Source organism: Brachyistius frenatus, unplaced genomic scaffold (assembly GCF_029030835.1).
Source record: "Brachyistius frenatus isolate BFR_SWC_R1_liver_20210118 unplaced genomic scaffold, ASM2903083v1 Contig_326, whole genome shotgun sequence".
In the NCBI taxonomy this organism is placed as follows: Eukaryota; Metazoa; Chordata; class Actinopteri; family Embiotocidae; genus Brachyistius; species Brachyistius frenatus.
The window spans coordinates 240831-264658 of NW_027210925.1; the positions used below are offsets into that span (position 1 = coordinate 240831).

The 23828-nt window shown below is 40.9% G+C and overlaps 1 protein-coding gene across 2 annotated transcripts in view; it reads left to right on the top strand.

The window, feature by feature from the left end:
- Positions 1 to 306: 306 nt before the first annotated feature.
- The window catches only part of sgip1a (SH3GL interacting endocytic adaptor 1a), a 65887-nt gene continuing 42365 nt past the window's right edge, over positions 307 to 23828 (top strand). Inside the window, exons 1-2 of one of the 2 annotated variants that reach the window (XM_069723397.1) lie at positions 307 to 564; positions 1418 to 1462. In XM_069723397.1, coding sequence (XP_069579498.1) covers positions 1453 to 1462 — 10 coding nt within the window. In that variant the 5' untranslated portion in view covers positions 307 to 564; positions 1418 to 1452. Of the gene's footprint in view, positions 565 to 1041; positions 1463 to 23828 lie in introns of those variants that run through there. The other variant, XM_069723396.1, reaches the window with a different exon arrangement.

The following is a 23828-nucleotide window of genomic DNA, read 5'->3' on the forward strand; positions in this document are numbered from 1 at the left end:
TCTCCCGTGGTCTTTACATACACCCCTCCCCTCTCTCTCCACCCTCTCATAGAAAATTAATCAGCACACACACACACACACACACACACACAAACACTAGCACACACCCCTCTCCGGAGGCCGGTCTGTCATCAGTCCTCTCCTCTGCTTGTTGGTTGCAGCTGTAGCCTGCGTTGCCATGACGTCACGCTGATCGATCCTAATCCCAGTGCAGTGGTAAAGCACAGAGACAGAGAAAAAGGCAGCAGAGTGAAACAGGCTGGCGGAGAGAGAGAGAGAGAGAGAGACAGGTGGGAGGCAACCGGAGGAGGAGAGAAAGGGAGGGCAGTGTGAAACCACACCGATATTCCACAGAGGGCGGGACACAGAGGCAGCTAGTACAGAAATAGTCACTGCAGGACAGTGCAGGGCAAATATTATGTGCAGTGGTGTGTTATTATAGAGTGTGTCTGTGTGCTCAACATGGGTTGTCACTGGACTCATGTCTGCACGCTATTCTCTCCGTGACCAAATGATTAATGTCACTCACCGCTGGCCAGGCTCGGCACACTGCACTGACATAAGGTAGGGTGAAGGGTGTGTGTGTGTGTGTGTGTGTGTGTGTGTGTGTGTGCTTGTGCGTGTATTTACCTACCACATTTGTGTATCCTCTGTATTTACTCTCTACATGTATGTTGGCTTTTTCAGCACCTCTGTTTGAATGGGTAAACATGTATGTTTATTTAGTGTATGCACACGGTGTGTTTAGAAGAGGTTACTAATGCAGCGTCCTCTTGGGCCATGGTGTCAGGAGATTCAAGCTGTAAGCCATGTGACTCCACAAAGAGCTGCAGGGATTGGCTGAGGCCATCTGTGACCTCAGCATACTGCCTCCGTCCCTCCTCAACCCTCCCACCTCCCTCCCAAACACACACACACACACACACACACACACACACACACACACACACACACACACACACACACACACACACACACCACCCTCCCTTCCTCTCAGTCTCTCCGCCTCTCGCTCTCCCTCCCCTCTCCCTATCCTGACTCTTTTTTTTTTTTTTCCTCCAGTTAGCTTTTTCCCCACCTCTCAGAGCATCCTCGGCTGTGAGTAGGTTAGAGCCGCAGTAGCAGCAGCAGCAGTTGTAGCACTAGCAGCATCCATGGCTTAAGCCTGAGCTCTGATCGACAGCGAGCCTGGCCCCTACCCCTCCTCTCTCTCTCTCTTTTTCTATCTCTCTCTGAATCTCTCTCTCCCTCCTGGGCTAGTTGACAGGCGACGTCTGGGGGTGTTGGAGGCTCACAACTAGCCAGGGCGTTAGCCACAACCATACAGCTGCTCTGCTGCCCATCAATTCTAGTGTATTACTGTAACCGGGGGCTTCTTCTTGTCTCCCCCTCCCTGCACCTCCTGCTTTCATTTCAGGCTCCTTGGAGATAGAGGAATGCAAATCTGCAACCATGATGGAAGGTAAGATTTACCAAAAAATTATTATTATTATTGTCTTGGTGTCCCCATTTTTGGTTGTAATTCAGGGTAATCCTCCTTTATGTCCTTGTCCTGCGGTGCTTCATCTGCTGGCGTGCGTGCGTGTGTGTGTGTGTGTGTGTGTGTGTGTGTGTGTGTGTGTGTGTGTGTGTGTGTGTGTGTGTGTGTGTGTGTGTGTGTGTGTGTGTGTGTGTGTGTGTGCGTGCGCGCGCGTGTGTGTGTGTGTGTGTGTGTGTGTGTGTGTGTGTGTGTATTTGGGAGGTTCAAATGTCATAAGCTGCGCTTCTATTTTGAGTGCATGCATTTTGGCGACTTGCATGTTATTCTTGGGAAAAGGGCACAGCCATTGAATGTCTACCACAGAGGCACAATGGTGAGGCTAATTGAAGCGTGTGTACCTTTGTAAGTGTGTGTGTCTGTGTGTGTATCTGTGTGTGTATGTGTGTGTGTGTGTGTGTGTGTGTGTGTGTGTGTGTGTGTGTGTGTGTGTGTGTGTGTGTGTGTGTGTGCATATGTCTGAGTGCCCCCTGTCCCCCTTTTCCCGCTTCCCATCGTAAAGGATTATTTGGATTTATTGTGCAGGAGGGCTTATGTGCCCAGCTGGCTTACTTGTATAAATTCTCTTTGTATGGTATGCTCTGAAACACATGCAGACGCACACTGTGCTGTATGACTCTGCTGCGCGCTCACACAACACTACTATTTAACACAGCACTTGCATGTGCATTGCATGTCCTTATGGGGAAGTGCATGCGTACATGTGCAGCCAGCCGTGGTTGGACCGATGCATCTCTGTTGGGTTGAGCATGGTGACAAAAAAGAGATTCGATGATACCGTTTTAGTGTCATGTCCCTTTAATTGATGACATCATCAAGGGAAGGCCAGTGATATAGGGATGAATACTTATGCAGCTGACACACGAAACCCTCATCCATCTGTTTCATCTTCATCTCTAATTTCTCTCTTTATATCTTTTGTGTTGGTCAGACATTTTACATCAAATGACTCGTAGTCATGAGGCAGCAAATATGGAAAATTATAAATCATATGTACAAGGAAACAATCACAATTGCTGACTGTCTTCATATTGTATCGTAGATGCTAGATGACGTCGGGTTTATTCCGGTGCATTTAGTAAATCGCCAGTGAGTCTGCTGTTAAGGAAGAACCTTATTAGCATGTCATCTGGTTGTGTGTGTGTTTATCAGTTTTTTTGGAAATTATTGGATGTTATTGCTGTCTGCTCATGTGTTGTGCAGGCAGGTACTCGCATTTTAGTATTTCAGTGACAAGCTTCCAATAATTTAGACTTTGTGATATTCAGTGGCTTTTCTCAACTGTATTTAATTCACAGTCCCCGTGGCACTTTTTCCTGAAGGTTCTGGCCTGAGTTACAGTTTAAGTTTGCAGAAGTGTCACGGAAGATATCACATGTAATGAGCTGAAATGCTCATTGGATCAGATTGTACTGTAGATTTGTAGAACTGTTCAAAAGTCTAATGATCAGATTATTATTTGACCTTAATTTGAGCACTCTTCATGTCCATTCGATGCTTTTTGATGACTGGCCAGCTGTGTGAAGACCAGCGATCTAAAACTGTTTGACTGATTTCAATGGCTCATACAACAATGGCCTCTCTTGAATGTTTGGTAGCAGTGTATTGCGATGCTACTGTGTCATTAAAAGGCTAAAGTTTTTTCTGACAGCATGAATCTGTTTGGAGTGACAGCTGCCATCACACACATGTCACACATGTCAATTATACAAACTATGTACTGCTCAGTAGGTTTTGATTTTCTGATGACCATACGGCTACACCCTTTCTGTCCAATGAGATGGGATCTTTCTTTATACCACACAGACATGTTACTATAAAGTCTTGTAAACTCATTCCGTTGTGCATGTATAGATAACACAATAGCCAGAACTTAATGATCAGCTTAGTCTATAAAAAGAGTAAGTGACTGATCCAGCGTTTTCCCTCACTATTTATTTTAATGATAGATATGTCTTGATTGTAATATGAAGTTCTTTCACAGTAAAGTAGGATAGTGTTGTTGTTGTTTTATTTCTGTGTGAATAGGTACTATATACCTTTCTCCTCTTGGAGGGTACAGCAATATACCCTTATAGCATTTTATGCTTAGTGTTGAGACATGATACTAAATCACAAAAGCCGGGATGTTTAAAAATAGTACAGTCAGAACTGATAAATTCGATAATAAGTAGTTTTATCAGTGAAGAACTCTCCAACTTTTCCTCTAGCCTGGAAAATGATGAGCTAATTTATTACTCCTCCCCCCCTGCAACTGCGCGGCCCTGTCATCAACGGCATTCGTTAAGAGCCAAGTTGTTAGGTAACAGTTTCAAGAAGAAAAAAAACCAGACCGTTTGCAAACAGCTTCTCCTCCATTAGCATGGCTAGCACAGGCTTAGCGTGGCCTCTGTGAGGGCAGGATTACAGTCAGGTGTTAAAATTGGATGCTAATCCTTGTTAGCTCTGCTTTTTAAAGCCCGGTGCCATTGCCAGTGTGATTGTCCCTGAGTAAGACACAAGGTAGAAGACGTGGGGTGGATACTTAATTGTAATTCAGAAGGAGACAGGCGGGCATTTTATAGCTTGTGCCAATATTAGTGAAGACTAACAACTTATCTCTAGATGCAACATAGAGGAAATAATATACAGAGGACAGGGGTGTTGTGGAGCAGCCTCCACAAAATATTTGTGGCAGGTTGATTTCTACTTTGATATGAATTGATTGTTTTAATCATTTGAGGTACCCTAGGCCTTTCAGCTTTGTAAATGGGCACCATATCATTCCTGGAATAGAATGACAAATCTTCTGTTATTTCCTTCCACCTCTTTTTCACACGGGGCGACACTGGAAAGGGAGGCAGCTCATGTTAGTTGCTTTTTAAGTAATAACAGGAACAATTAGCTGCTTTTTCAGCTGTTGTTGGACTTGAGACGAAAGCTAGCAACCCCATCTCAAATGGAAACACATTGTTCCTGTTTGACTTCATGTTTTTGTCTCAGGTGGTAGAACAGGTTTGACATGCTGCTACTTTTATTTCAAAGAGAGTTTCTATGAACTTTACTCAGAATTTTACTGTTTGACATTGGACTTTGTAAAACCGAACCACTTCTATGTCACTCAAGTCTTATTTGGTCATCGGCAGCTTGTGTCAATTTACATTACTGTCTTTTCTCACTGCTGGCCCTGGTGTTGTTTCAGAGACAGTGGAAGAAGCACGTACCTCAATTTTATGAACCAGACATTTGTTTTTACAAAAGCTAAATCTTTGATTGAATTATTTCTATATATTGTTTAGTTCTATCTTCCCCTACATTTTTCAACAGTCTAATAGTTGACCATGGTTGCAATGATCATTTGCTGTGAATTTCCTGGATGTGTGTGTGGTGTTACTGGATCTGTGGTTGTGGTGCACAGTGTGCACTGTATACATCGTTCTTAGACAGTTGCCATTTTAAGTAACAAAGCTCTTGCATGTTTTTCTGTACTCATGAGAGCCAGCACTTTTCTGGTGGTTGTTGCAGCTGTGATTTTCACAGCGTTCCTAAAGGTAATTTATTCTGGTGCAGGGTGGGGAAACCTAATCATGGTAGATTTTAAGGGTAGTAGTTATAGGTAGAAAGCTCAGACATAATCAAGGTGATAGATACATTGTGTAGATTAAGCTACGCCATAAGAACAGTCTATCACTAAAAGACTCACCTAAGTGACTACCTCTTCCTTCATATCCTGTAATCTGACAGGGTCTGGCAGTTTTGGTTGGAGGATTATGTTTTGCAATCCAGATTGTCATGACATTTGGCATGGTATTGGCAGTACCCATGACCTGTGATTAATTTGGTAGCACTCTTCAGCTTCCATCGAGTCAATGTTTGGTCAACGTTACATATTATCTTGAAAACCAATGGGGTCGGACTCTTTACCTGGGAAATTGTTGTGAATATTTTTCTGCAAAGGATGAATCTAAATGCGTTTACCGACAAGTCTGGAATTCCCTCTTTGCCCTACTTTCAAGTCAAAACTTCCTCTTGTACACAAAACCATCAAATTTAATAGCAGACATTTTCTCATGCTCTCTAGAGCATAAACATTTTGCATTTTGGTCACTTGCTCTTCATTCACCCCAGGTCAAATTATAAACCTTTGAACACAAAGTATCATATTGGAAGATTGTTTTAAATTTAGTTGATTTTGTTTATGTTCCTAGTGGGAAAAGCTCTTTAATTTGAATGACCCAATGGCATTTCCTCTGGCACCACCATAAGGAGAAAGTTAACACTGCAGTCCCAGCAGTCAGAAGGGTCTCTTAATAGCGAACTCTGTATACTGTATGTTTGCAGTCTTTGTCAGAAGGAAATTTACATTAAACAACTGTGGATTGTAATGAACCATGTAGCCTGTTATAGACACTAGCTGGGCTTCAAACACATAGTCCTCTTAATCCCAGTGACTAGCAGCAGGAATTAGACTGTCATAGGGAGGCCCGGTATTTAGAGCTTGCCTGGCTGAAACTTGGATAAACCCTTGACTGGAATGCTGCAGATCAGAGGGCAGAGAGGACGCCAGACCACGTTCCTCTGATGGTCTGTTTCCTAATTTTACTTGAAATTATAATTTAATTATTTTTAGCCTTTGTGAATGTGGCTGAGTTGATGGATTCTCAAATGGTACATCAATAGTATGGTTATATTGGTTTTGCTATTTTACAGTTAAAAATTAAGTCCTGAATTTCCATGTGTGTCGGTTCATGGCTTGTAAGCTGTTGGGTCAAACTGACTCAACTTGTCAAAAGAATCTCAACATAAAACATCATCTCTGTCAGTGCGGTTGTAATGAAAGCATCATGACATCACTGCTGAGATCCCTGTGGATTAACCAGTGTGTGTTTTCGGATCCAGCCCTTGAACTGGATTGTAACCTTAATCATCACTATAATAAACGATGTCACAACAGGCTTATATTTCTATTAACTAAATATCTGATATATGTTGAAAGACCTGAGTTTCAAGATTGCGCAGCTATTCATTTGACAGCAGTATCATATTGACCGCTTAAAGCATATATGCCATTGAATTTTCTATCATAGGTATTTTAAGACCTTGTTTGCCAAGAATGTCATTTTTTGCATTCTTCTTAAACTAGAGTTGAATTCTTAATACTTTGTTGGATTCTGGAGGTGAAGTTTTCTTCAGCTTACAATTACAAACGGGCCACTGTTATACAACAATAGGTTTGAAAAGATTTGGCCTGTATCCTAAATCACTCCCTGTTTACTCAATAGTGTGCTGCATTTAAAGTCATTTTTTTTCATGACCGAATTTTCAATTTATCAAAATATATTTAAATTCTACAATAGAACAAAAAAGATGCCAAAAATATGTTGTTGTGCGACTAAACAGCTGATAACAGCTGTATATATACTTCCCTACAGGTGTTAAAGCGCGATAGGTTGCTTGTTCTGACGTCATTGTGTATCCTGAAGAATTGAAGGTCTGAGTCACTTGCTTTTCCTAATAATAACATAAGTGTGTGACACAGAGGCAGGCTGGTTGTTGAGCATGTCTCAGTAGAATGGATCCATTGAGGCTGTGCTTGACAATAAGTTTGACAGGGACCCAAATGAACTTTCCCACAACAAAGTCACGCAGAGGCAGAGATGAAGGAGTGGAGGAAGGTGAAAGGAACGCAGTCAAAATAAACCTGCGCTTTCTTGTTTGCACTCTTTGTAACACCATATTCATTCACAGGCACAACATCCTCACAACACTGTCCAAATTTTATCTTGTTCTTTGTACAGACACACACACACACACACACACACACACACACACACACACACACACACACACACACACACACACACACACACACACACACACACACACACACACACACACACACACACACACACGCCATGACAAGCTTATGTAATGATGCCCAAGATTCAGAGCCAGATAAACAGACATGTTTGTGTAATCCAGTGGCAGCTGGGGGAAGATGAGGTTCTCTTACAGCATAATCAAACTGTTTCTTTGCGTGAAGTATCAGATTCAGTTTGAAAAATGTTTTTCTTAGAAAGGTCATTTGATAAAAACAACTGCTTAGACTGCTTTTGGTATTTGTGCATTTAGCAGGATCATGCTTTAACAATGTCATATACCGAGTTAAAAATGAAAAGTTCTGCACATAATTTAGCCAAGAATTTTCCATGAATAAATAATTATTTATATTCACTAGCTGCTTCTTATCTTGCTATTAGTGCTGTGCTGGTTTATTTAAATTGAGATGTCACACATCGCACATTAAAAACAAACAGGAAGGAGCACAGACTGTTAACCAACAGAGTATGGATGCTACTTTCAGGCTGACAGGGCCCACACAGAGATTAGAGGAGCCTTCTGTCAAAACAGTAGGTGATTTGCTGTCATAGATGTGTGATCTAATTAAGTCAGTGGTTATAGTTGTATAATAAAAGCAGTCGAAGGTTGTGGCTGCTGCTGCAACACTAATGCCATCACTGTGATGGCACCATGGGTGTGTTTGTGTTGTGTTTTATGACGAAAAAGAGGCAGGGGGAGTCCCTGGTGGATCCATGTACGAGCAGAATTCAGGTGAGAACTAATTAAAGGTTTCTTCTTTAAAAAAAACAAAAAAAAACACAAAAAAAACGTAAGTCTTGATATCTAAAAGAAGATATTTCTGTGGTTTTAAGTACCAAAACCATCTCGTGTGGTTTTACATCTTCTGTCTTAAGATTCTCTACCAAGAACAGGGTGTTTTGTCTCTGTGTCTTTAAGGCACATTGATACCAATGACTCTCTTTTCTAAATGATGCACACTCAGGCCAACCGCAAGTTTTCTTTGGTCTTGCAGCTTGTTAGCTCCACGATGGAATGACCGTCTACATTAAAGGTTGGACAGGGGGCCGTACTGTGGGCAGACATGTGACATGATTGTGAGTTTGTGATCACAAACTTACAAAAGTTAACAAACAGTTACTGAATACAAGCTGTGTGCATTTCTCTATGTACTGAACATTTTGAAACTTTGGCAGCAACAAGACCTACTTTATAATCACAATGCAATATGGGACCTTTAAATGTATTTCACAAAGTTGGTGAATGGCAGGCTGCACTGTTTATTTAAATATTTTTTTTTATGTGTGTGTGAAGGCTCGGGTTTCAGTGGTGTTTTATCAAATCTGTAAAAAAAAACAAAAAAAACCTGTAGCTACAACTCAAACACGAGATGAGCACCAGGAGGTTGATTAATGGTTTATATTGATTGCTACTGATCGTTCTGACACACTGAAACAGCTGGGACTTACTGACTTCTACATCTATTTTTTCACAAACTACTTGATCCAAATGATGGAGCTCCTGATTCACAGCTATGAGTATAATGAGCTCAGAGTATAGATTTGTTGTTTAAAAGGTTCAACTGAGACTCAGCTGTATTTATCATGCTCCTCTTTGAGTATCTCTCAGACCTGCATACAATTTTTTTTACTTTCCTAATAGTGTATTTTACAGAGTCCAAAGCAGTGCAACTCAGAGACCAATCCACAGTCATCAGAGGAGGGACAATAATACAGAGAGAAGCACTGAAAGAAGCCAGCAGATGGAAAGGGAAAGTTTCAAGAATGCTGGAAGGCCATTTCCAGGAAAGAGCAGGTAAACAAAGTGAAGACTGGCAGAGATAGAAAAGGCAATGAAATGAGTTGAAATGTCAGAGTAGGGTGTAGCGTGACAGTAGAAGAGATAGGTACATGGAGAGCAGCAATGCGTGTCAGAGCCCCGGAGGGAGAGGGACAGACAAATAGATACAGAGGGAGGGAGAGAGGACAGTATGATCGTCATGTGAGGCCTGTATTTTGTTGACTCACTTTGTTTTTTTGTCTAGGGGCATTTTAGATTCTGATCAGCTCATGTGGTGGGAAGGATGCTTTAGATCATTACATCTCCTCTTCATCGGAGAACCTTTTGCTTTCTGGAATCATATTTCACTTTATCCTTCCCTGAGCTTCTCTTATTCTGTGTCCTCCTACTGGTGTGGAATGGTTCTCGTTCCTGTTCCTGTACCATCTTTCCCATTTTTTAAAAGGAAGTGAATAGACATGGTGGCAGGGAAACCCTCGGGGATGTTGGATTTATTTGTCCATAAAATATTAATGTGATTCTCTGCATAACGTATTCATCTCCCAAGCTGACTGTTAGTGCTTGGCTCAATTTCCATAGACTCTCCTTAATTAATAAATCAACGTGAAATCATATTGCAGTTAAATGGATAGAATTTGTGCAGTGTTTTTTTTTTTTTTCTGTTTACGAGATAAGCATCAGCACACGTGATCATTAAATGAGCACTCAAGTACTGAGATGTGAGATGTTGTGTTTTTTTAGAGTATCTACTTACCCTCAACTTGCATCATCTGCTTCAGTAAGGTATTTCCTTAGTTTCCCAGAATACCTTTCAACACGCCCTGAGGAAATGACATGAACCTGTTGTGCAGTGTGGAGGAATATTTTGAGGGGGGAATTAAAGGAATACTGATGCCATCCAAAAAGCAAAAAACTTTACCCTGTGGACACATTGTTAATTATGCTCCCTTTTTTTCCACGAATACAATAGTATCTTATAATCTATCTTCTCATTTCTTCCTCATTGTGGAAGGAACTCTTTGCTCTTTTAATTTGGAAGCTGGCATGAAAAAAACCTGCATTTTATCGTTGATATTTTAGCTGTTGTGTGTTTTTTAAACTCATAGACTGTATATTAAAACGGACGGAGTCTGTGGGTCTAAAAAGTGAAGCCAACTCGGAAGTTCCTGAAAATGTAATGCCACTGAGGGCCACTAGGGGCTGGATCAGAAAAATCTCTGACTCAAATAGACTCCCATTCTAAAAGTGTCAACTTCTTTTATGTAATATAAAGTAAACAATTTTTTTCCACAAGTCGTTATGGTTTCATAAGCTAATTTCAGTCCTTGGTCAGTGTTCTGGTGGTCTTCCTTTATTAGATATTAGGCCTCAAAGAGAGGTATGTTTGGGGGCGTGTCTGGTTTGCTACACATGCCTGAGGTGTCGTCAGGTTGCCGGTACAGGTGGATGGGCATAGTGTCCTTGGGTTCTAAGTTACATCCACCCCTCACGCCTTTAGCTCAGCCAAATGTGGTCACCTTTGGTTCTGAAAAAACAAGGTGGCGACGGACAAAATGCCAGACTAAAGGCCTCAAAACAGCTGTTCACAAACCAATGGGTGACGTCACGGTGGGTCGTCACTAGGTCCAATTATCTGCCAGAGTAATAGAAAAAAATATGAAGCAGCAAATTTAGGTTATGAATAGAGGACAGACTGATGTTTCTTTTCAGGCTTCAGTTCTCATGTCCTTCCTTCTAACTACTTCATAAATGTTTGCTTTCAGCACTAGGTTCATTAGAAAAAAAAAGTGGCTTTGTTTTGAGCCGGGTATGTGTGACAAATCCCCTCTTTGCCATATCTGTGGATGTGTCTGGGTCGAGCGCTGCATGTGTATTTGCGCTTTATGGCTACAAGCCATACCAGTGCAAACAGATGTCAGTTTCAATCAGCGGAGGATGCGCTAGCACAGTGACGCAGAGGCACAGCTACAGGAAGAGATTAGCAGAGTTTAGATTGATGCTGGGTGGGTTGAGAGATGTATGAGGGAGGGATTGAAGGGTTGGGAGTCTGGAGAGGGAGAGATGTAGGGATTGAGGGTAATAGGAGTGTAATTCATGAGAGAGGGATAAATTTAGTGTTTTGAGGATGTGATTAAACAGAGAAACATTGTGTGTCAGCGTCTCACCATCTGTGTGTGACATGTTTTCAGGCTTGTCCTGTTTGCATGGTGAGTTTCTGTTTGTGCTCTGTGACTGTGACGCATTATATGTCTGTACTCTCTGGGCCTGATTTACTAATATCTCAAATAAAGGGTACTAATTTGCATGTTTATTCCAAAAGTTTGCACATTTATTGCACCAGTAATTGCATCGTTGATATCAGGTGCAAATCGCTCTATTTAAATGAGGTATTTGCACATGTTAAAATGATTCCAGCCGTTCTAACAGGAAATCTGATCCCACTGAAATTAATAAATAGCCTTTAAATATAACAAGAACAAAACGCTATATAGGAGATTATCAGCGAGGAAGTCAAGGCCCGAGCGAATAACAAAAAGATCAATAGATACAATTATGAGAAGAAGATATTAGGCGAAAAATTAAAAAAATGGCAGATAAAACGTTTGGCAAATAAAAGAGGAGGGACGGTGGATGAGATCTTCTAACAAACACTGATCAGCAGGTCCAGCTCTTTCTGTGATGAGCAGGTGAATTAGTTTCATTCAGTGCCTCGCGAGTGCTCGGGAACCTTATGAAGCTACCTGTGAATTCTGCGGGACACATTCAGGACCTGTGACAGCTCACCTGAATAATGGGACTGGGCGGGATGTCCGAGCAGTGATACGCTGAAATGACCCAGAGGCAAGAAAATGCTGAGTCGTAAGAAGTTTTTTTAATTCCTGGTATTTCGTGGCTCTTCCTTGTTGTTGGCTGTCAATCATCATTCAGTTCATTCAATAACTCCAAAATGTCATCGCTGGAAAGACGAGATGTCTGAATACCCTCTGACATCTCAGAAATGTTTCCACGGGTGTAAAACTACGTTCTCTGCGTATTCTTTGGTTTCCCTGCGTCTCCTTCTCACCACAATAAGAGCAGCCGTCTCTCCTCACGTGCGCACCTGATTAATACCTTCAGTCGTACTGAAATACACACACAACCACTTCTCCTATTTCTACTTTCATGTTTAGTAAATATTCAATTCAATTCAATTCAACTTTATTCATATAGCGCCAAACCACAACACAGGTTATTTCATGGCACTTAACACATTAAAGTCTTTACAGCAAGACTTTACAATATTATACAGAGAAACCCAACAATTCAACAATTCCCACATAAGCTAGGAGGGAAAAAACTCCTCTTTAAGGGAGAAAAACCTCCAGCAGAAGGAAGGAAAAACTCCCTCTTAACAGGAAGAAACCTCCGACAGAACCAGGCTCAGAGGTGGGCGGCCATCTGCCTTGACCGGTTGGGGTGAGAGGAGAGCAGAGAGAGAAAAGGACAGCATAGAGATACGAGAGAAGAACTGTTGGTGGAGACGACAAGCGCAGGGCAGAGACATGCAGCTCCGTGGCGGGACATTTGCAAAAGAAAGAACAGAAACTACGCGAGCGAGGGAACTGAATGGAGACAACAGACAATAAGAAAAAACTATGAGAGAGAAAAAGATGGTGAGGTATAAGTCAGTTAAAGAGTAGGAGGAAAGAAAAGAAGCTCAGCATGTAACGAGGTCCCCCCGCAGCCTCGGCCTATAACAGCATAACTAAGGGTTGGTTCAGGTCTACCTGAGCCAGCCCTAACTATAGGCTTTATCAAAAAGGAACATTTTGAGTCTAATCTTAAAGCTAGAGAGGGTTTCTGCCTCTCGAACACAAACTGGGAGTTGGTTCCACAGGAGAGGAGCCTGAAAACTGAAGGCTCTGCCTCCCATTCTACTTCTGTAAACTCTAGGAACCACAAGTAGACCAGCGTACTGAGAGCGAAGTGCTCTGCTAGGATTATATGGTTCTATAAGATCTCTTAAGATATGATGGAGCCTGGTCATGTAGGGCTTTGCAAATATCATTGCGGGTGCTAAATTTATCTATTTGCATTTCCCCTCCCAGTATTTTGCACCTTCAAGTAGAAATGCCCAATATTGCATATGCATTCAGGCAAACACGCAAAATGGACAATCCTCACTGCACATTGTTTGTAAATCAACTTGGATATTTGTTTGCGGGTGGTGTGAAGTTTGCAAGTAAGTCAGACCCTCTGTGAACATTAGGCTATCGGCCTGATTTACATTCAGCCTGGTGCTAACGAGCTGAAGGAAAACCCCTCATGTAGTTGCTTATGTCAGTCTCACATGCAGGACTATTTTAACACCATGCACTTTAGCGGGCATACATGCAGCATTACACTATCTGACAATTGGTTATAAGTAATGTTTTTGCTAACCTGACTGATGTTATTGCCCTCTGAAATGAGGTCATTGTTGTTGTCTCTTAAAATGCCATCTGGCAATCACTGGTCTTCTGCCTCTGCTTTTATTTAAGAGCACTGAGCAGTAATCATTAGTGTCTGTGTGGGAGGAAGCACTTGTGTGTGACAAATCAGAATCTGCACTGTCTCAAACAATAAATGAAAAACTGGTGCAACAAGTGAGCGTCGGAGACCAAGATGTTGCAGATCTGAATCAATCTCTCTTTTTATTTACAAGTATCAGCATACGTGTTGGCCAATGAATAACAAGGAATTACAACAAATATTAAAGATATGTTTGAGGTAGCTTAGAAATTGTAATGTCACCAAATGCATTGTCCACTTAAGAGTAGAGAGCAGACACTTTTTATTAATAGGTGGCAGTAGAAGTCTAATCTAAAGGAAAGCGCCTTTTTGAAATTGTGGCTGCTTAACTGCTTTCACCCAGTGGATTTATGATTTGTGAATCCTTTGGAAAGAGTTTCCTGTAAAAATCAGCTCAAAACCCATCTTTAAAGACTTGAATTTGGGCAAAAATGTTTTTATCTATTTTGTCTTTTAAATGAAACACTTTTACTGACTTAGTGAATTGTGTCACTTGTGAGCCACAATATGTTTAAATTTCAATTCTAAAAATAACTATAGTGTTGAATGATACAGCATATTTATTGTAGTTTGAAGTCTTTTCAGCTGTTATTAGTTTATGATGTTACGAATAACGTAATGGTTAGTCAGAGTAACAATCACAGTTATTGGAGGAAGACGTAACATAGTCTTGGCTGTAAGCTTCACGATGATTAGTTTGTTGTAGCTTTATGTCAAACACTGAATTTGGTTAGAGATGAAACATTCCTGACAACTCTCCACTCAGTTGCTCTCCTGTGACTTTACAGGAAATTCAGCTAAACATGTTACTGTATGTGTACATTTTTGTGAAAGTAAGATAAACTCTTAAGAAAACCATAACCTCACGTTAACCAGTATATTTTTTTAAACTTATTTTCAATCACACCAAATTCTACAATTTTCATATTTAATCAACTAAAAATGAAAATTGCTTCAAAAATTGCTATAAAAATAATTATTACTTTTCGTAACATGACAATTTATATTCAAACCTTCGTACAAAGCTACTAAACATGAGAATACTTTGACCTGAACTGTCACAGCCCTGCCTGCTACGTGTGTGTATTTAACGTGGGCAGTTTATTTGGGATCTTCGTTATCAGTGTTTACATCTGCACACAACACAGTTACAGTGTTTTTGCAGGAATGAATTTGCCCAAAAATGTGTCCCATGTTTGTGTTCGTGAGACATCAGAAATGATGCTGGAGAGACGGTCCCTTCCTGCCTGTCATTGCCCCAGCAGCTATCAGATGGATGACTCATTTCAGATAGGATTTCATTAGCAGACATCAGACCAGTCCACAGAATAGAGGAGCCATTGATTTTTTTACCGTATCAGCAGGGAGAGAGACAGAAGTGGGAGGTGGGAGGGGAGGGCACAGAGCAGGAAGGGAGACTTGGGAGTTTGCGGCACAGAAATGCAACTGAGAGAAAACTGCACATCAGTAAAACTAAACCACACGGCACAAAGCACCTGTCATGTGTAGTCCCAGTGTAAGATGCTGCTGAAAAGCACTGAAAGAAGCGTTGGCTGTACTCTGCTCAGTGTCTGTGTCTACAATGAAAGATGGCCGCAAAGGAATTTTGATATACTGTTTGTCTCTGAGTCATTTTTGTGTCAGCATCATTCAGCAAATTGTTGAGATCCACCAGCGGGAGGACGGGGAGGGAGCTTCTTTTCTGGATTTTTTTTTTTTTTTTACTGAGAAATATGTTGGTCTCGTGGATAATGCATTTTGCAATTCTTACTGTATCGTTTCTCCTGTGTTTAGCGCTAGTGAATTCCACCTACAGTGTTTTAGTTTGGTATAATTGTTTTCACAGCTTGCATTATCATAGGACTTCCTCCGAATTCACCTCCAGACTCTTCCTATCGATCACCTGTGGTGATTTCAATGACTTGTTTTAGTGTGGTTTCATTAAAATCTGACTTTAAACCCCGGCATGAACAAAAGGAAACTGGATGACTCATGAGGTTTGATTTCAACGGTGTGATTTTGTGTTGAAGAATGAACCCTGTTTGCTGGAAATTGAAGGATGCGGTGATTTGAAAAATGCTGTTTAAAGCAGCTGAACTGTCATCAGTTCTACACAATCCTGCTGCCTCTCATCTCCCCACAGCCAAGGTGGGTCATGTTGATGATGTTGTGTAGTATTAAGTAAGTGGTGCCACCTTGCTTTTTTTCCTTTAGAGTAATATTTTAATGTCACCTGCGATGTTTTGTATGTCATCATTTGACTTTGTAAATCCAGTATTGGAGAGCTGACGAACTCATAAAGGTCTGGGCAAGACACAAGCAGCTGATCAGAGACAAAAAAAAAAAAGACAGATTGATATCAAAGCGCTTCCATGTACCGCACTGTTAGTTACCCGAGGTTGCCGTGTCCTGCTGGGCTTGTAAATGTCAAAGCAGCCTGGACAAATAATATGACAAAAGAATTTTCTCTTTGGCTGGATTCGTACAGAAGAAGGTAACACGAAGAGTGGAGTGTCGGGATATACGTCGTAAGTCAAAGTCAGCTGGATTGAAAGCTATTTGCTTTGTGTTTATTGTGACGCCAGACTCAACACTTCTGCCAACATGTTCCCAGAGATGCAGCGCCTCGTCGACCTCATTGTTCAGGGACTGAGGGAGAATCCTATTTGGGCATTTAGCATCCTTTCAAAAACAAACAGTCTAGAGGCAGACCTGCACTGTGGTCAGACTTTAGTCCAAATTAAAAGGGAGATTGGAGGAAAAGGAAGCTACTCCCTTCACTTTCCCCCTCATTTTAACCACTATGGTTTCTGACAGCGATGCTGGGATAGCAATGCATTCCACTTTTATAGACTAGTGAACTGGTCCTTTAACCATCAGCAGAATCTTCGAAGGCTTTTTTTTTCTCCAGAATGGTGAGGTTTTGTTTTGTTCTTTCTTTTCTCCTCATGCAAACCACAAGGCTCTGTGCAAATAGATTTATTTGCTAGCATGTGGGAAATTGTTATCAGCACCTTTCAGAGGCATTTTTGATAATGTCAGGTATTCCCTAATCTCAGCATCAGCATCTATTTAGCTACTTCTGCTTTGAATGAAAGTGGGAATTAGAATGTTTTTGTATCCAAGTGCTCAAAAACGTGTACAGTGTGTAATGGAATCTGTGTTTTTATTTTTCTAATCACTAGGCCTGTTACTGTTACTGTTACATAATCGCCCTGGTCACGATTATTTAAGCTGACTGCAATCACTCTGCCTTATCATTAGAATTGTTTCCATTCCCCTGTGTAAAAGCAGCTTGGTGAAAGTAGCAGAACATTTTCATCGCTATTTCCGCATCGTTTTTCACCATTTAAGGTTTGACTGTCACTCTTTTAGTGATGTCATTGTTGCGCTTCCCTCTTCTGCAACTGTTTAATGGCACATTACTGGATAATTTGCATAATTTATTTGTTTCAGTGTTGAGTGCCATTAAATGGCTCTTCTTCATAAGTGTATTTTTAAACAAATTTGGCTTTTACTATAAATAGTGGCGTGAAGTGAGCATAAAAAGACAATTAAGTTGTTATTGGAAATACTTTTTATGAATGTTAATTGTCAACCGAAATATCATGTGCGACAGCCCTACAACTCCCACGAGTTTAACAATTTGTGTTTGGGGGAGCGTTTGTAGATGGGACATACCTGTATGAATCTATAGTTGATATTTGATTATTTAAAAAAAGTTGGTTTATGACGGTACACTGTCTATAGGATTTGACTGTTTATACTTATAGTTTATCCGTCAGCAGTTTTCCAGCCTCTGTTGTGCTGGATAAGCGATGGAGCGATGTGTTACCTTTGTCTCTTAACTTTTTACTCTCAGTGCCCCAAAGCATCATCATTTAAGCACCCCTAAGCAATCATCTCACAATCATCTGAGATTTTGTTCCTCAATAAAATGTTTCAAATTTCTGCCAACACTTTTATTTCATTGGCCTAAAATTTTTAAACTCTAACAAAACACCCATAATAAAAAAAAATATTTTCATGTTCCCTTCAGTCAGAGAGGGGTAGCAGAGTGTAACCCGGCTCCAATCAGAACCCTTTATGCTGTCTAGTGTACATGGAGTTCTGTTGTACTATGCTGCAAGTTTGCATGCAACCGTTTGTGCTGTTATTTATGCAACTCCCTAAAGATTGCTCTTTCATATACAGTCCTCCATCCTCCAAAACTCCAGTGCAGCAGTTGGAGCAGGATTCTCCTGCAATGCCCCCTTTTGTTGTTTTAGAAGTACCAGCTGGTTACATAACATGGAGTCACTCGCAACTGGGTTTTATTTTTTAATACCTTTTGTGCAGCTTACATGATGTGTACCCAATATTATCAGCGCAATACTGACAAGTGTTGAACAAAATCATAAAATAGATTGAGACATACAGAGCATAGTTCACAAACCTGAAGGATTATGAAAAGTAAACATGAGATTTGTTGAGATATTAGAACCTTTCATCTTGTTTTCTTGAACCTGTTTTCTTCTTTTTGGGATTTCATGCTGTGAAAATGGCAGGAGAAGGATGGGGGAAAATCAAACAACAGATCATGAGTCATAATTTAAACCAACGCCTTTGCAATGGTTGCGCGCGTGTGTGTGTGTGTGTGTGTGTGTGTGTGTGTGTGTGTGTGTGTGTGTGCGTGTGCGTGTGCGTAAGTGTGTGCACGTGTACATCCACACTGAGTCAGCAGGGTGACCCATGATGCTCGCTGGGGGTTCTGCAATTGAGTGTGTTAAAGATTTTATCTTTAGGTATTTTCATACACTGTGAGGGTAGGTAGATGCTGTCTGTATGTGGAGCCTCGGTGAACTTGTGCCTTATGTAAGATTTCCCATAACACCGGCTTGCTGGGCGTCAGAGTGACACTGGAATTGATGGTGTGTTCCCTCAAAGTGGTTCCAGATCTTGTGGTTCATCATAGTTCCTCTCTTTCTGCGTCTTCCGCTCCTTCTGTCACTTTCTTTAACTCCGCCTCCTCTCCTCTCCTCTCCTCTCAGAAACAAACGGCACTTCATTTATTTGTGATATTTGTTTGAGAACTGTGAAAGATGCTGTTAGAGATTCTATGATGTTCTTGTGTTAATAAAGACAGTCGGGACATTCCTTTGACAACCAAAATCTGACCAAACCTATAATCTGGGTGTGAACAGGGGAGGGGTGGAGTCAGCGGTCTGAACTGAGATTAGATTGTTGGTAGGGAATAAGGCAAATGTAATCCACAGGAATTTGGGCCAGCTTTTTAGGATCCGCTCTAAATGAGAGAGAAAAGAGATAGCAGAGAAGATGGTTAGTTGCTGATCTCATCCATTTTGTAAAGTGTGCAGGGGCGACACAACCCCTCTGTGTTGTATTCTTCTTCCTCCTCCCCTTCCCTCCCCCCATTTTGTCCTCATTTTCATAATTGTTTTTTCTACAAACAAAGTCATTTCCTGTTCTTCCAACGGGGCGCATGGAAGGAAGACGTGACCAGGCTGCATCTGAGCTACTGATATCTAGCAACTTTCTGTCAAGTCTCATCTGGATGAGACCACACACACACACACACACACACACACACACACACACACACACACACACACACACACACACACACACACACACACACACACACACACACACACACACACACACACACACACACACACAGACAACCTGGTGATGCGCTGTGTGCAGCGGTGCTTCCTGCTCATGTGGAAACTTCTCATTCTGTGTGCAGAATCATAATCCGACTGATTATTTGCTGTACGTCTCTCGAGCTGCTTCTTTCCCTCTCACTTACAGACCACATACACTCACTTACAGTATTATTCACATGTCATATAGCTAGCATTTTAACAGGAAGAAGTCTGATTGGCTACTGGTAGATCAGAAAGGGGATGTAAGAGTCTGAAGTCATCTCAATATATCCTGACTGGGTCGCTTAATGTTGTGTTTTTCATAGTGCAAATTGATAATGTCTTTCGTTACATACACCTGACTAGCCTGGTGTTCCAGACCTGAATTCACTGACTGAATATATGGGTCATGCTCTATTGAGGATTGTTTCCAATCATTGAATCCTAATGGGCTTTGACCTCGGGCTAATTTTCAAACTATTGGAGCAGCCTTTAACGAATCCTCATTGCCCTTCGCCACCCCCACTGGTCACAGATTGGTCTTCAGAGTGGCTGAGTGAACCTTCATGCGAACAGGGAAGCTCTGAGCAATCATTGGGCGGCGCCAGGCCACCTCCTGACCCCAGTTTGTAATGCAGGCTTTCAGGCTTTTTATTATATATTATTGGTATTTTTTTAAGCCAAGATAACCAAGATAATTGTAATTGTTGACAGCGTTGTTTTCTCAGAGAGCTCCGACTGAGCCACAGATGACATTATGCAACTGCTTTCACAGCCTGAGTCCTAGTCACAACTGGTAAACTGATCTTTATGCGTAAAATCTGTTGAGTTTCCCCACAATGTATTGTGAGTAGTATACTGTAGATGCAATTGGGGTTGCAACTGCCTGTTGGGAGGCATTAACCAAATGTGGCTGCTGTTAAAAAAGAAATTAGTTAACAGATACATTTTTCAATTTATATATATTTTTTTCATTAATAGCTTAATTTATTTTAAAACACCCAAACTAATGCCTAATAACCTTCTTGAAATTGGTAAGCTGTAACAAGCAAATATTTTGTGTTTTTGACCTACAGCAAGGTGACACGCTGATGAACAAGATTATCTTTCTCACAGAACTTGTGGGAAGAGAGGCCGTTTGTTAATTATACTCTGCTTTACTATCAGTTTTATGTGGACACATAAATAATATGCAGACAGATGCAGTAGAAGAAAAAAGCTGAACAGGGAAAAGAGGAATGAGAAATTACAGGGAGGGATTAAAATATAAACAACATTGTTGTCAAACTCGGTTGCGGCATGTTGCATGATTTAATAGGCGTATTAATGGCTTGTAAGATATTCATATTATTTATGAATAATCAGCTCATCCCTTTTGTTATCACTCAATGCCCAAACCCGCTTTTTAAAAGCATTAAGGGATGGAATTACAGCTATTTGTCTGATTGGTTACTTGGTATATTGGACAAGAGAAAAGGGATTTGGCATTGAGAGGAGTGTCCATACAGTACATTGGCAAGACAAAGAGGACGATTCCCAGATTACACACACACACACACACACACACACACACACACACACACACACACACACACACACACACACACACACACACACACACACACACTTACATACATACATACATACACTCTTTGACACACAGACTTTATGGAACCTTGATATAAAACTGTGCTGAGGATCATACAGGAAAGGCTCCCTGGATGTAATTGAGAGTGAAAGTAGAGTTTCTGTAAAGTACAGCATGTGCTTGATTTTATTATCTCTAGTCTCCCCATAAAGTGTCAATTTTACCATCAAAGCAATCAGGGTGGGCAAATAACACTCAAACCACTGTTCCAAGATCCTAATTGTGGCTTGGATTGTCACTCTGGACCGAAGCCTCGGTGATTAATCATGCCAAAAAACTGCTCTGAAACATATCTGGTTTTCGTCTGTCCAACCACACAGTTTCTTCTGGTGCTGCAGCTCCTTGAGACAATTTCATGAATGTTTTTATGCCATCCATCACAAAAGCAAACAAATACCACCCTGTAAAGAAAGAATTTAACACCACAAAGGGAATAATTGTTTCCAGCCTGTGTCAAATGGCATTGCATGGTACAGAGCTGTGTGATATTTTGTTAAGCCTTTGTAAGTGCGCAAAGGTATTTTCAGTTTATCGTAAAGGTGCCTCATTGCATTGCTTATCACTTAAAAAGAAAACGACCGGGGGAAAAAAATAGAACAAATGCAAACAGATTTATGAAAGCCATATACCAACGAACATCTAATACAAGTAAGGGGCGGTATAATGTGGCAGTTTACGGTCTTCCATTTCCAGTTATGGTGCAAAGCATTGAACTTCCATTGAACTATGTGTGCACGTGTCAGAGGGGGGAACGGAAATTCATGTTAAAGGATGATTTCAATGTCCTCCTGACCTTCATCTACTGTATGCCCAAATTTCATGAAAACAGAAAATATGAACATTGAATACATTTTCTAGTTGTTCGGTAGTCATCTTTTTCATCAAATGTCACCCTTGTGCAACAGATCTCAGAGTTTCAATATGCAGAAGACAATGATGCTGTCAAAGATATATTATGGTCTTTCCTCCTGCACTTTTAAGTCCATTCACCCCCAAGACAAAGACAAACTATAAATTCTCTCCAACACTTTTATAATAAAAGATGTATTGAACATCTTACAGTATGAGAATGTAGGAACAGCTGCAAGGGGCGCTGTCCTATTCTCTGTTGAGTTGTTTATTCTTAATCATTAATGACCAAGCTGTTCTGTAAAATTGTAATACTGATTCATCAATGACTCAAATGTGGGCTTGTGTTTGCTTTCTGTGTGTGTGTGTGTGTGTGTGTGTGTGTGTGTGTGTGTGTGTGTGTGTGTGTGTGTGTGTGTGTGTGTGTGTGTGTGTGTGTGTGTGTGTGTGTGTGTGTGTGTTTCTCACCACAGACCCTCCATCCTTCCTCCTTTCTCCTCCTCTCAATACAATGGAGAGTTCAAACTCAAAGCAAAAAGATCTTGTGATATTAACGTCCATCCACTCATCAGTGAATCACACTTTATTGTACACCCACACCGTGTTTTGCATGATGCCAGAACCACTTAGAATCGCTGCATTTAGATATGAAAATGAACATTAAAAAAAAATCTCACGATATTGCGTCATTGACATTTTATGTATTTAGCATATTTGCTTTTCCACAATCCATTCTGTGAATTGATGCAACTATAAAGCTGAAACACGACATACCTGTGATACTATGGATAATGATCAATTTACATTTTCTTTATTGAACTGCACTAAAACTGCATGTTTTATGAAGAATAAATATAATTTCGACCCATCCCTGACACCTGTTTAATTCGGTTGCTTTATTCGCTAAAGCTATGAAGAAAGAAGGCATGCTGGGAAATGGCAATTTGTTTGTCCCGTGACTCCCTGTCATTTGTGGTTGTTGATGTGTGGGACATCTGGGCCAAGGGGAGAAAAATGTTTGCACTGGACCAATCTTGAGTATGAGTATTATTAACTTCTTGTGGTCATGATTTTTGCAAATATAGAGCTATTTGTGGCAGAACTACATTATTCTAACATTTTAGCTGTTATTTTTTTAAATTTTTTTCGATCATTTTCCTCGTGTCCTTTCTGTTACTGAATTTAGATTTTGTTCACCAGTTCAGTGTTTCCTTCAGTTCTCCGCCATCCTTTGAAGGGGGAGGTAGTGTATAACTGGCTTGTGTAGGTTCTTCAGCTGAAAGCAGATATAAACAGTTTATCTGTTCCAGTATTTTAGGGAGTTTGAGAAACCAGCATCTCCAAATCTTAAGTGTGACTGATGGCCCCATGGTGCTACACTCTGGGCTGTTGATTCTCAGTGAAATCGGCAGTACTAGAAAACCTTGCGCTCATTTAATTTGGCTTGAAGCGGAAGAGTATCTCATTTGCTGCAGTGATGTATGAGGCAGGTCATCTCGACAGGCATGCTTATGGGATTAGAATATTGATCACACGTCAATGAACACGGTGGTTGCATGTTGATCAGTGGTCAGGTTCTCGTCAATGTTCTTTGAAATTATTCCTGTGGCAGGTAGATTTTTTTTCTCCATCTTCTTTGATTGATACCTGAAGGCAGTCAGATATTTTTACAAATAGTTTCTTCATGTCCGTACCTCACCATATAGTTCACTGTCCTGCAGGGCTGCCCCTGATCCTTATTATATTTATGGGGCAGTGAACACGGTGCACGATGGGCGACTAAGATTTTTCTCATCGACTAACGCTTAGTCAACTACTTGGGGGCAACCTTACTGTCCTGTATGTTGTCTAATCCCTTTAATGTAGATTATATTGTGCACTTTACCTTAAAAAAAAAAAAAAGTACATTCAAGAGAAGTGATCAGTATGTGATTGTAACTGAGCCAGACTGGAGCAC